The sequence below is a fragment of the Camelus bactrianus genome, chromosome 18, assembly GCF_048773025.1.
Source record: "Camelus bactrianus isolate YW-2024 breed Bactrian camel chromosome 18, ASM4877302v1, whole genome shotgun sequence".
In the NCBI taxonomy this organism is placed as follows: Eukaryota; Metazoa; Chordata; class Mammalia; order Artiodactyla; family Camelidae; genus Camelus; species Camelus bactrianus.
Window position 1 is genome coordinate 19,957,938 of NC_133556.1, and position 14,509 is coordinate 19,972,446.

The 14,509-nt window shown below is 35.9% G+C and overlaps 1 protein-coding gene across 8 annotated transcripts in view; it reads right to left on the reverse strand.

Moving 5' to 3' along the window:
• The window catches only part of REXO5 (RNA exonuclease 5), a 34,016-nt gene that overhangs the window by 11,615 nt on the left and 7,892 nt on the right, over nt 1-14,509 (reverse strand). For all 8 annotated transcript variants that reach the window (XR_006726992.2, XR_006726991.2, XR_006726995.2 and 5 more), the window contains 9 exons: nt 12,190-12,333; nt 9,750-9,838; nt 8,715-8,830; nt 7,489-7,627; nt 7,256-7,350; nt 6,466-6,568; nt 4,029-4,132; nt 3,168-3,288; nt 315-419 (listed from right to left, as the gene is read on the reverse strand). Coding sequence is in view for 2 of the 8 variants with exons in the window: in XM_045521184.2 (XP_045377140.2) it covers nt 315-419; nt 3,168-3,288; nt 4,029-4,132; nt 6,466-6,568; nt 7,256-7,350; nt 7,489-7,627; nt 8,715-8,830; nt 9,750-9,838; nt 12,190-12,333 (1,016 nt within the window). In the remaining 6 variants the exon portion in view is untranslated. The remainder of the gene's footprint in view (nt 1-314; nt 420-3,167; nt 3,289-4,028; nt 4,133-6,465; nt 6,569-7,255; nt 7,351-7,488; nt 7,628-8,714; nt 8,831-9,749; nt 9,839-12,189; nt 12,334-14,509) is intronic.

Consider the following 14,509-nt stretch of genomic DNA (forward strand, 5'->3'; position numbering starts at 1 on the left):
CGGAAAATAGGTATAATCATACAATGGAAAACTATGCAGCCATTAAAAACAAGGAAAATCAGATTATACAGTGCTGTGAAAAACTGTACAAGATAAATTAGAAAATGTTAAGGTTAAAAAAAAATAAAGCTGCAAAACAGTACATATAGTCTGATTCCCATTTTAATAATGTGTTTCCTAAAATGGAAATATACACATAGGAAAAATATAGAGAAACACACAGTAAACTTAATACAGTACAGATTACTTTCCTTAATGAGGGGAGATTATAATAAGCCATTAAATAAATCATCTAGCAGAACCCATTCACTTACCCTTTTGTTCATCTCCTCAGTGAGGTTGGGTGGAAAGGGTTCAAAAGAGAATTGCACGATGCTGAAGGGAAACAGGGGGATTTCCACTCTGGCCTGCTCAAAAACCTACAGAGAACAGTACAGCCTGAATGAAGCAGGAATCCAGTAGTCTACTGTGGCTCTTGGAGTTGAACCACAATTTAAAAAAAACACATTGGTTGTCTTTTTACCCATTTTAAAAAGCATTATGAGACTGACTTCAAGGTCTAGAAGACAAGGTCTGGTGACACTACACAGCCTTGTAGGAAAACCATATAATCAGTAAAGGGAATAAAATTACATGCACCCAGATCTTTAGCATTACTGAGAAACAGAAACTACTACAACCTTCAAATTACCTCTAAGTAAAGAAATAAGTTAATTCCAATAGAAATTCCACCATCCCATATTGCTACAAGCCTGTGAGTAGAGAGGAAGGAGAGGAGGCACAAGAAACTCTGGGAGGGAAAAAAAAAAAATCAAGGGGATGGAAGACTTGGATGAAGCATAAACAAAGTCACTCCCAGAAAGAAAGTACCACTAAATGCCAAAATAATGAACACAGGTCACAACTTGGATAGCTCACAGCACTTGACTACAAGGAAGAGGCTTGGCAGCCTCAGAGAAGCAGCACTTCTGGGGAAAAATCGGTTATACAGAAAAGAGGCAATACCCTGTTGGAGACACGGTAGTTAAGTAAAAGAAAGAAATAGGGAAATTAAGAATCCTGCAGAAAGATAAATAAAACAAATGCCAATCCCTCCCAAGAGCATTATAAGCTTCTTATTCTTCCCAGCACCATAACATCTTTCTCAAAAAAAAAAACAAAAAAACAAAAAACCCAACACTTTAAAAAAAAGAAAAAAAGAGAGCATGATCTCAGCAAGATGGAGTACAAGGGAGCTCTAGGTCCTCATTCTTCCAGATACTGCATTGACACTATAAAGACCAGAATACCTTTGCAAGAACTCTAGAGACCAATTGAGAAACTATAGCACTCAGAACCACCACCACCACCACCAACAACAAAATAAGAAGGGATTCCAGCAAGAGAGAAAGGAAAATATGCAGAGTTTTGTGTCTCTACCTTATCTGACCTAGCAGGGCTCAACATGGAGGAGACGTCCCACACTGGGGATCCTTCCCCTAAACAGAAACAAAAGAGTGGACCATGTATCCAATGTCATGACTAGTCTGTGGGCTGCCTGAAGGAACTAGTGTCTGTCTCTCCTGACTCAGAGCACTGATAGGACTGGCAGCCTTGTTTGGGAGCCACTGAAAACAGATGCAGTCACAACACATTAGAGCTGCAGTTCCAAAGCAAGTGTTAGGAGAAGCAACAGAGTACAAGCTCTGAGAACAAACAGGGACAAACTGCTCAGGGAATATGAGACAACTAAAAGGACATACACAAGTTTAGAGAAGACACATCCTCAAAATAGGTTTGAGAGGTCCTAGAACCTTGGGTGGGGCTGATCATGAAAGTCTTCCCTTCCACAATGCCAGACCCTAACAATGGGAGAGGTAGTTGGTTTTTTTGTTTTCTTTTCCCATTTGATTAGATCCCTACCAAAAAACAAAAATCATATGACATATAAAGAAAACAGGGGAAAATGACTCAATCAGAGGAAGAGAATAAAGCTCCAGAAACCACACCTAAAGAAACACAGAATGAGCAAAAAGAGAACAAAGATAAACAACTAATGAAATTAGGAAATTGATGCATGACCTAAATGAAAATTTCAATTAAAGAGACAGCAACTATTAAAAAAACAAATTCTGGAGCTGAAAAATATAGTAAGTGAATTGAAAAACTCACTCAAGGGGTTCAACATAGGACTTGACCAGACAAACTTGAAAACAGATCTTTGAAATCATCAAGTGAGAGAAAAGAAAAAAGAATGAAGAAAAGCAAGTAGAGTCTAAGAGGTTTATGGGACACCATCTTGAGGATCAATGGTTTCAGATTAAAAGAAACTAAAAAGATTTGACAACTAAACGGAGTATGTGACCCTAGTATGGATACAGTTGTGAAGGGAAAATAAATGCTAGAGGACAAATAAGAAAACTAGAATATAGACAAAAATTAGATAAAAGTAACTTATCAGTATTAAATTCACTAAAGCTTACTGTGATTCTATAAGAGAATATTTTTATTCTTAGGAAATACACATTGAAGAATCTAGGGGTAAAGTGCCATGATACATGCAGCTCACTCTCAAATGGTTTAGAAAATAAAATGTCATATAGACAGAGGAAGAGAGAATCCAAGAAAGAGCATGAGTGCACAAGCATACCAGCATACATATGCTAAAGCAAATGGGGCAGAGTGTTAACAGAAGATGGATCTAGACAGAAGGTACACAGGTGTTCATGCAAGTTTGGAAATTATTTCCAAATAAAATGCTTTAAATAAAAATACAGATCTTCTAAACAAGGTAACATAAATCATGCTTTGCTACATCCCTTCTGCTTTACATATACAGCAGTGATAGGTAAAATATAAAAAGAGAAAATGAAAAAAGATACAGTCAGGCTAAAAACAGAGAAAAACATATCCATCAACCAGAAAAAGAACAGAAATTCAGAGTGGTGTGCAAAGCCAAAGCCACAGGACTGCTGGGATCTGGAAACAGACACTGGCAGCTGACAGTTCTGCTCCTATGGAGTAACTGGGACTAGAAGTGCTCCACACAAAATGTGAGACAGAAGCCAGACTGGCTAATGGCAGCTAGGATTGCTGATGAAAAACACCTTGACACTCACATGAGTTGCAAACAGTTACATTATCCTCTATTCTGAATGCAACCTTCAAAGAGACAGTGGGTCACTCACCTCTTTATTTGAAAAGCACTTAACTGTTTGACAGTTTTTGGAAGAAGAAAGTTCACTAGCATCTGCCTCCTGGGTCAAGAAAAGGAGCTTATGGCCCACTGAGTCCAAGCATTCTAAAACACTGTAAAGAAAGAGATCAAGGTAGGAACAACAGTTTTCCCTAACCTAAGAGTTATTTCTCTATACTTGCACTAACATGGTAGCCAACATGTGCTTATTCAAATTAATTACAATTAAATAAAATTTCAGTTCCTTAACTGCACTAGTCACATGTTCCATACTATGTGTGGACTTTACTGGACAGCACAGATATAGAACATTCCCACTATCGTAGAAATCAGATTGGACAGTGTTGCTCTACATCTAGGGAGAGAAAAGATAAACAAAAAATATACTCAAAGCTCTTTATCAAAGTTTAGGCTAGATTCTAAAGATACGACACATTTACTATGGTGTGGAGACAAACTCCTGAGTGTGTTTTTTGCTTGTTTTTTTTTCCCAATCTGGGCAATACATTAAGGCTACAGCTGGCTTTTCTAATCAAAATACCCATTAGTCTATCATTTCCCCTAATATCACTTAGTTCAATATATTTCAATGTCTAACTTTTTTTGTAAAGTGAGTCATTGTAAGTCTAGTCAACAGATTCAGAAAATTGGAAAAATAGAAGCTACTTAGGGCAACAGGTGGTATTTTTCCCTCCATGGATTCTGGGGTGGAAAAATGTTACTCATACTATTTACTGGTAAACATTCCTCAACAGACTCAAAAGAGGAAAAAAAAATTGCCAGGTTTTATTGTTAAATAAGAAACCAGATAATCCATTTGTCTCTGCAACTGTTTAGAAGTGAAAAGTATTACCTTGTGTTTAGCTGCTGAACTACTTCCACTGTATTTCTCAGCTCTTGGCCTGCTGCATGCAGTTCTTGGTGACTAGCTAATGCCTCTAGATTTAGTTCTGCAATCTTAAAGAAAATAAAGTGGTAAAAATCATCTAATATCTTGCAAAGTGTTTGAGGCTTAACAAAACAAAACAAAAAACAATCCAAGAAAAACCCACACCACTGTTCTCTGCTTCTGTAGACAGTGGCTTTGCTGTTGCCACAGTCCCAGGTTGGCTTCAGAGTTACCAGATGGTTTTTGGCTGCTTAGCCAAGAAGGGCAATCTGTTACCAGCTGCTGATGTTGTCACATGAGTACGGGACAGGGCCAAGTAGGGCTAAGTGAAAAGCAATGGCAAGTTTGCCTCATCATTCATTCCACGGTCAGTTAAAATTAATTCTCTGCAAACACGCAACTTTGGGAAATGATAAAAGAATGGCTTTCATGGCAATGTAAAAAAAAGGGCTTTTTATTGGTTTAATACAAAATCATGAAAAGTATTCTACTTATTCTTTAAAGTGAACACTTGGGAGTTTTGATGTATAGAGATATAGATTTTTTTACTTAGAATCATTTTATATTTGCAGAAAAATTACGAAGATAGTAGAGTTCCCATATATACCTTACTCCCATTTTCAACTATTATTAATATCTTAGATTAGAATGGTATATGACACAATTAATGAACCACTATTGATATGTTATTATTAACAAAAGTCCATGCTTAATTTAGATTTCCTTAGATTTTACCCAAGTGAGATACAATTTTTCCTGGAAATCAAGTGGCAGCATAATAGCAGCATAATAGCATGCAGTGGTTCTCAAAGTGTTGTCCGAGAACTCCTATGGGTTCGGGAGACCCTTTCAGGGCAAGTTCATGAGGTACTCCCTTCTTAACTACATAACCCACAGATTGAATGTAAAATGAATATGAGAAAAATCACTTGTCTCCTAGTAAGCTAGACATTAAGGAGATCTTCAAAATATGTAAAAAATATGATGCTCTTACCATAAATTTTTTTGAAAACGGCTTTTCTCCATAATTTTTGTATTAACATGTAATGGTTTTAAAAAATATTTTAACAAATTAATAAATACAATAAATATAAATTTTCTCAAACGTAACTTCTAATATGATAAATGTTGATAGATATGACCCACATAAACATAAAGCTCTTTGAGGATAAATGGGTCCTAGACCAAGTTTTTTTTAGAACCTCTAATGTAGTGGCTTAGAGTAGGGGCTGGCATAGTCCAGTCATTAGATCAAGTCCAGCCCAATGCCTGTTCTTTGTAAATAAAGTTTCACTGGCACACAGCTGTGCCCTTTCACTGACATACTGTTTTGGCTGCTTCTGCAGTACTAATAGTAAGCTGAGTAGCTACAATAGATAGCAAGGCCTGTAAAGCCTAAAATATTTACTATTTGGCCTTTACAGAAAAAGTCTGCTAGTTCCTAACGTAGAGCAAAGACAGCCTTTAGAATCTGACAGACCTTGGTTTGCGTCCTGGTTCCAGCACTAACTGTAGAACCCTCAGTAAGTTATCTAACCTTTCAAAACCTCAGAATGCTCATACATAAAAATTGGAATAATAATAGTGAATTTATAGGGTTGCTATAAGGATAAGATAATGTATACAAAGCATTTTAGAATACTACACTTAGTAAGATCTCAGTAAATGGTGGCCATTATTATTTACATGTCCAATAAAATATTTTACAATGTCTTTCTACCACCATGACACAAAATACTATTCTGGCTTTTTATTATTCAACATGGACTACAATTCATTTCATAATGGGGTTATGATATACAATATTATGCAATGGGACAATCTAACAGATTAGAATGCATTATAACAGGTCTGTCAGAAACTATTTCCTTTTCAATGCCTCCTTTATTATGTGCTGTTCTAATCTGTGCCTGTTGGAACTGCTGTTGAAACAATGATATGCGACTCTCACCCTAAAAGAGAAAAAATCTACATGGATTTTTATAATTATTACAATTATTAGCATCAGCTACAATGGTGAACACCGCATTATGGTGCTTAATATATTCAAGCACTGTGCTAAGAGCTTTATACTGCATAGTATCTCTTTTATCCTCACCAATATCCCAGAAAAGTGTGTTCCCATTTTACAGATCTAGAAACTGAAGTTAGTTGTTCAGAGAAATTGCCCTAGATCCTATAGCCAGACCTATGACAGTCCATATTTTAAAAGAGGTAAGTCCAACTTCAGAGACTAAACATTTAACCACTATATTATGCTACTGATGTAGGTCTTAATTTCAAATACATGTTCAGCTTGAATTACCCTCCTATTTTTGTAAAGAAAGGTAATAGCATTAGATTGGTAGTCTGCGACTCTCTGCTCTAGTCCCATAATTTTAAGGAAAGAAAACATACTAACCTTCTTTGGGCCATACTGAAGGAAATATTGAGCCAACTCAAGGGTTGTTCTAGCATCTTCTGTGGCATCATGACCAAGTCTATCTGAACACTGTATATCCTTCCTGGAAAGTAAAGGTAAAATTAACGTACCTGGGAGCATTTTTAATGATAGATTCTTTCAACCACCCCAAATATTCTGGCTACATGTAAAATTACAGCACTCTAATAATCAGATTTGAGTCACATCATGATTTCTTTATTACTTAGTGCCAGGACCTGAGAGGTACTGATGATGTACAATGATCAGGAATGGCTTTCTGCATCTCCATTTTATTCTCAGTAGCATCTTAAGAAGTTTCCTTAGTTAGCACATAAAGATCCATCACATTCAATAACAAAGTATCAATAATACAAATAACTATAATTTATTTAAATAGTAGAATATATGCAGCTTTTTGGACTATTTTAAACCATACTATAGTGAACATCATTGTACATACATTTGTACATAATAGGATACATTCAATATAGGAATGTTATGTTTTGAAATTTTGGGTAACTTTTCTGCCCCCCCCGTCTAGTTCTACCCATCAACCTTCAACTGCGAATAAAATTCCTTTTTCTATTCCCACAATTTTTTCATTTCAGAGTCACACTTCTCTAGTGTTAGGATCCCAGAATTCATAGTAATGTTTACAAACTAAGAGGGAGAGCAGAGACTCTGAACTTTGCACTATGCATTAAATAAGATACAACATGCTAACTTATGTGCAATCTATCAGGAAAATATTATATGCAAACCTACCTACCCCAAAATAGCTTTAGCTAAGAATCTGAGCTTAAATCTTCTGCCCTGCTCTCTGACATAAAGCAATGATGTATCAATAACATATGGATGTATCATCTGAGGAGGAAAGAGAACAGAATGAGTAGAGTCCTTTATAAAGGAAAAAACAAGTGGGTTGGGGGATAGAAAGTAGATTTGAAATAAATGAAAGAGGCACATATGCTAGAAAAGCTAAGTGCTAAATCAGATACTCACTTTCAGTGCTCTGAGATCTAAATCTAAGGAGTGGCCCACTAATATAGCATTGGGAGGAAGCAGTGCTTTTAATTGTCTCTGTACATCTTTGAGTTTGGTTGTCACTGGGTTAAGAATCTTCTTGGTGATTCCTGAAAAACTTTCGATATAAAAAGAGAAATGGGCACAGCAGGATATTAATAATGGAAAGTCATTTCAAAAAAATTTTTCTTAAATTAAAATGTAAAAATGATGAAAATCAAAGAAATTAAAAACTGCCCATAGTCCCACCACCAAGAGATCACTTTTTACGTTTTAGTAAATATCCTTTCGTATCTTTGATACATATATATTGGTATATACTTCATTTTTTATAAAAATGCAATCATAATGCATATGCTACTTTATAACATGATTGTAACATTTATATATCATGAACAAGTTCTCACATCAATAAATCTATTTCAGAACATCCTTTTAAATGGTTAGAATACTCCATTAGATGGATGTAAGATTTTAACCAATCCCCTACTTTCAGACTTGCATATTCCCGTATTTTTCTAACACTGACAAACATGCTGATACATGCATCTTTGCCACACATGACTGTTTCCTAAGAATACTATCTAACTGTCATGTCTGCTAACAGGACAATCTTTATTAACTATCATGATCTCTCTGTGCCTAAATAAGCACGAAATGATAGGTACAATTACAATGGACAGAAACAATGATGTTTCACTGGCTTTTCTTTGCCTAATCACTATAGTGTGCACATTCTGAAAATACATGCTAATCTTTGGAAAGACAGACGCAATTTTTGAGTCTCAAAGTTCCGTTATGGAATAAGTTTTGATTTTTGAGGTCAAGGCAGATTAAGCTCTAAGATTATTTGACTTCCAAATGATGACTTGCAGATTTTTCAGATGAGGTCTTATCAAAGAGCAAAGCTGTTTGGCAGTTGCTAGATAATGATTAAAACTAGCAGGTTCTATGACAAGGAAGACATTATTCTGGTGACTTAAGGTCACAGGAAGATTAGAGAACAAGAAGGATAAGAGCATTATACACCGACATTATGCGATTTCAGTATTAAAATTTATAGCTGTGGCATTCCAGCCTTTTCTTTCATAATTATGTAAGTAAATAACACCAAACCAAACAGGGGCTACAGGCTATTCCTTTTAAGTCTCATTCGACTCTAGCCTGACAGCTATAGGAAGAGCTGGAGGCAGGATGAAGAATACCTGGTGAGGTAATCCACAATCTTGTTGTCAGGTTTAACAAGTTCATCCATAACACAGCAGCCTCCTTCAGCAACCAGTGAGATGCGTGTTAGTTCTCTCCCCTTGGATGTGAGGCACTAAAAGACCAGGATGTAGTCAGGCTGCTGAACCATGTAAGCCCTTGCTCCCTCTCATTATTCAAAACATATCAACTGTCATCAACTTGGGATCTCTGTGATTGATGGCACAGCCTTTTGCTGACTAGAGGATCCAGTATGAATGAAATTAAAGCTAGGCAGCTCGTTGAACATTACACTTAAGGAAACCAACATAGTACAGTTTCTCTGGGAAAGATATGCTCAAGGAAGAGAGGCAGAAAAAATTACATCAACTATAATCATACCATTTACTGTGTACTACATCCTAGTATTACATTAAGTACCACTATAAAGTAATTTTTATTAGCACACTCTATTATTATCTAATGCAATACCAAGCATTTCATATATACTACCTCATAATGACCCTATGAAGTAACCTCTATTATTATCTCCACTTCACAGAGGGATAATTAGGGAATTTGTCCAGGATGACAGGAAAGGCACACGACAGACTCCAAATCTTTAGCATTAGTCACTCTGTTAAGAACTGAGTTCTAAGTGAGAGGAGATACACTGCCTTTGAAAGGAGACTTGCTAATTAGACAAAGTAAAACACAAGGGGAGATTAAGCAGGGAAATCCTACTTGTGGTCTTTAATGTGTAAAACTAAGCCAAACTGACAGTAATTGATGCAGTCTTCAAGGCAACAACAACAAAACACTTGCTCAAAAGAGAAGGAATAAACTTCTGGTAATGTTCAAAAATTAGATTAAACATATCAACTAGTTAGAAAATTTATGTGATATTTAATCTTCATCCTGAAGCAAAGATCCAAATTTTCTAAAATGTGAGTAAAAGGGTCTACTTTCAGTTATTTAAATACTGAAATTGAGTGCACTCAAGAAAACTAGACCCTAGTTTGCGACACTCCAGTTGAAAAATTAATAGTACTTACCATTTCACAGTCAAGCCCAAAGAGAGGACTGTTGTCTGTTACAGAACCATTACATTTGGTAGGTACAAAGTTTTCACAATCAGGAAAACCTATGAGGAAAAGGAACGAAATATTTGCCTTTAGAAACAGTAAACATCACCTCTAGATTTATCCATGGAAAACCAAAATACCACATTTGCAGGGCACCTTCTCTATGTTAGATACTTGAAATAAAAAGATTAAATAAAAAATTTTTGTCCTCAGTTTTTTTCTCCATCTACTCAATTTTATATTCTGGGAGAATAATGTAGGTTGCTATTATTAGAGATACTAGGGCCTAGACTCCCTTGCAGTTAACAAGTAACAATTTTTCCCTCATTAGAAAATAAATAACTAAATTATCACTAAATCCAAAGTCACTGGACCCTTTCCATAAAGGCATTAAGGGAGGATAAATAAAGTATGCAAATGACTGCATGTGGCATCTTTTTTCCCAAAACAATTAAAAGTAGGAATGAGATTCCACCATAGAAGAGATCTAAAAGGATTTCACTGTAGGCAGAATTTTTAACTAACATTCACCACACGCACACTTGCACCCAGCACCACCCTTAAAATTTCTCTGAGATATCTGTTTAATAATGTGCCTCATTTTCTGGAATCATAACCTGAAAATTCCCTACAGAGGCTAAGATCTAGGTTTAGGGTACAGTGGGCCCCTCCATTGTATACCCTAAGTCAATAACCAGTCACATTCAGCTTAGAGGCCCAAAAGTGTCTGAATGATTGAAGAGTTCTACCTTTAGAGGTTGAAACAGTAAAGGTAATGCCTAGATCTTGTTTGACAAGAAATTAGGGGAGTATGAAAAGCTTTGACGAGTCTCTATGTCACAGTACCCTGAAATTTCCAATTGGTTACAATGAAAAGAATCAAAATACAGTATAGACCAGAAAAGCAGTATCCTCAAATCTAGGAGACATTATGCTTGCTGCCCTCCCTATCTGTATTACTAGTAGCAATAGTAACAGAAAGACTTAACTTTTTAAAGCACTATGTGCCCCATGGCAAGCTCTTTTTGTATATTAACTCAGTTAATCCTCATGGCAATCCTATGACATACGAACTATTAATTCTATTTTACAGATAGCTTTTTCACTTAAATAAATCTACTTTGAAAGGAAATTTATGTCAGAATATAAAAAGAACTCCAATAACTCAATTTAAAAAAGCCCAATTAAAAAATGGACAAAGGATCTGAAAAGATATACGAATGACCAGTAAGCATATAAAAAGATGGTCAGCATCATCAGCCATCAGAGAGATGCAAAACCAAAATCACAATGAGATACTATTTCACACACACTAGGATGGGTATAATCAAAAAGACAGAACATGGCAAGTGTTGGTAAGGATGTGCAGAAACTGGAACCCTTTTACATTGCTGGAGGGTATGTAAAATGGTACACTTGCTTTGTAAAACAGTCTGGTATTTCCCTTAAAAGGTTAAACACAGAGCTACCATATGATCTACTCCTAGGTATATACCCAAGGAAAATAAAAATACATGTCCACACAAAAATTTGTATCTGAATGTTCACAGCAGCATTATTACTAATAGCAAAAAATAGAAACAACCCAAATGTCATCAACTGATGAATGGATTAATGTTGTATATCCATACACAGATTATCATTAGAATCAAAGTAGATGAAGTAATGATACATGTTACAACATGCATGAACCTTGAAAGCTTTAGTTATAAAAGACCACATATTGTATAATTTCATTTATATCCACAATAGGTACATCTATTAACAGAAAGTAACTGCTGATTTCCTAGACTAAAGGGCATTGATTTCTTCTGTGGTGATGAAAGTGTCCTAAATTGGTTGTGGTGATGGTTGTAAAACTCTGTAAACATACTGAATTGTATACTTTAAATGAGTGAACTATATAGTAGGTTAATTATATCTCAATAGGGATTTTCTTTTAAGCAATTTTAACTTAATTACTATTGTGATTAAGAGGTAATAAATAAAAGAGAAAAAGCATTTTTATTAAATTCTTGCTACATAATTGACCAAAGCTCTGAGCCTAGATCTGTCATATTTATTAAAGAAAATGGGAGGTGGGGTGGTTGAAAGATTAGAAGTACTAGAGAAGTGTTAAAAAACATTCTTCTTAATGTTCTAAGAAGGATTGAAGGAAAAATGAAAAAGGAATAAATTTCCCACAAAATATTTCAATGCTATTTAAGGTCTTGTTCATATACTACCTAAAATCAATCATGTACACATTCATCACTTAAGGAAACATTGCGCTTAAAGCATTTCCTCATTAACAGAAGATGGAATAAGTCACTTGGAAAGCAGCCCATAAAAATAAACTTTCAACAGTAGTATTTTTTTTTAAATTGATACTCTTCCATCGTTACCAACATCAGATTAAATTTAAACCAACCTTGTAATGGAAAGTGATATGTTTTCATTTCCTCTTTTGTAAGAAGGCATCTGGTCAAGCCCACTTTCTTAGAGCCGTACTTTTGAATGATGGGGTCATTCTGTAGGTTGATGCTGACTTTTGGGCTGGCAGAAGGTAAAGACTCTGAAACAAGAACAACCAAATGTATGTTAGAATGTGTGTTTAAGACATCTCCAAGGACATGTCTTTTAATGCTGTATAGGGTAAGCACAGTGAAGATCAAAAGACTTATAAGACCCAGTGCCCCAACTTTTAAGGAGCTTGTACTCTAATACACTTACAGGAACATAAAGAGAAAATAAGTCTAAAGTGGGTTATAATAATAGAAGGTATAAAAGGGAAAGGAAGAATACACTGGCTCAGATGGTCAGAGATGGTTCATGAGAGGAAAAGATTAGCTGAGTTTTAAAGAAAAGGCAGAATTCAGAGAGTTGTTATATTAGAACAGTCCGTTAGTGTCTGCCACTCCTAACAGCCCATTATAACTAAACCTACTCCACCCCTAACCACCTGCTCAAGCACCTGTTGGTTCTTTAAACAGGGTGGTCACTGACCAGATTGAGAATGGACACCCGGCTAACGAGGGATCTATCTATAAACTGACTAGTGACTTGATATTCCTCATCAAGACACATTCAAGAGGGACATAGGTAATTAGCTAAGATGATTAGGTTGCTTGGTTCCAGAATTGAACTAGGAAATAGAGAACTCACCAGTTAGAGCAGAAAACAAAGAAGCTAAGATGCCATGAAAGGGACAGAGAACAGCGCTTCACCAGAGGCACTTCGATCCTTGATGGCTTCTGTCCACATGCATCCTTCAAATAATAACCTCTCACTTAAGGTGGCCTAAATGAGTATTAGGTCCTTGCAACCAAAAGAACTGAAGTATCAGAAGTAGGAAAGAGGGAATTCCAGTAGGACAGAAATGAACAAAGCAAACATGGTATGGTAGTGACTAGACCAGTCTGGGGAGAAAAAAAGGTCTGTATAGAAGAGCAGTATAGGAAATAAGGCTGAGATAGAATAATGGAATATTGTAGACCACTGCAAATGCTGGGCTCAAGAGTTTGGACTTTAGTCCCTCATTCCATACATAATGTAGGGCAACAGAAAGTTCCTAAGAAGGGAAGTGGCATAATCAAACAATATTTTAATAAAGATCAACCTCAAAGATCTGCGGAAAATGAAGTAGAAAGACAAAAATGAAAAATGGCTTTGCAGTATTTTTGGCAAAAAATACAAAACAAACAATCTGGATTAAGATGGTGGAAGGGATGAAGGAAAAGAACACATGAAAGAAACACCACACAAGAAAAATTGGTAGAACATAGTGACAGAGTAATTCAGTTCAGTCAACAAAATATTAACTGAGTACTTATTGTATGCCTGGCATTATTGTCCTAGCCAACAGATTTCCCCAATGAACAAAATCAACAAAATTCTCTTAAATTCTATCCAGGAAGAGGGATAATAAACAAATGGACAATAAACAAATACATAATACATCAGGTGAGGATAAGTACTATGGAGAACAGTAAAGGACAAAAAGGAGGAAAGAGAGTGCTGGGGCAGGAAAAATGTTAATGTCATGTATTTTATGCTCTAATAAAGTAACATTTGAATAGAGATCCATGAGAGCAAAGGGAATGACCTGTGAAGACAGTATATGGGAAGCCAAAAGAAAAGTAATTCTAAATTCAAGACTTAAGTCTTAGAGGAAAATGGCACCAATAAAAAAGGAGATCTGAAGATGGGCGCCTGCTATTCAGGGGTGAGAGAAAAATGCTTTTAGATATGTTATGATTGAGGGTACAGTGGAGTATCCAAGTAACATCCAATAGGCAGCTGAAAATCGAAGCCTGGAATCTGGAACATCAAACTATAAAGATAAAGGACTTATCCACAGAAGAATAATAGGTAAACTTGAGAATAGATGCGTATTTCAAAGGAAAGACTGAACTGAAAGAATATCAAAGTGCTATGGACTATGTATTGAGGACTCTGAAGCAAAATCCTTGAGGACAGAGAAGTAGCTATAACCCTTTAGCTCCTCAGTGCTTACAGAATAAAATCCAAAGTGCTTAGCATGGCATTTACAGCCCACAGGACAAAGCTTTAACCTACCTCTCAGCTTCCTCTCTTATCACTACCTCCTATGTCATCTCCACCCCATCAATACCCCCAACAATCTATATTCTTCAGCCATATCAGTTTTTTTTTCCTGATTACAGTATTTCTTTTACAACTTGGTATCTTTACATGAGATTTGAATATCACGGGTACTCTGTGATTCACTC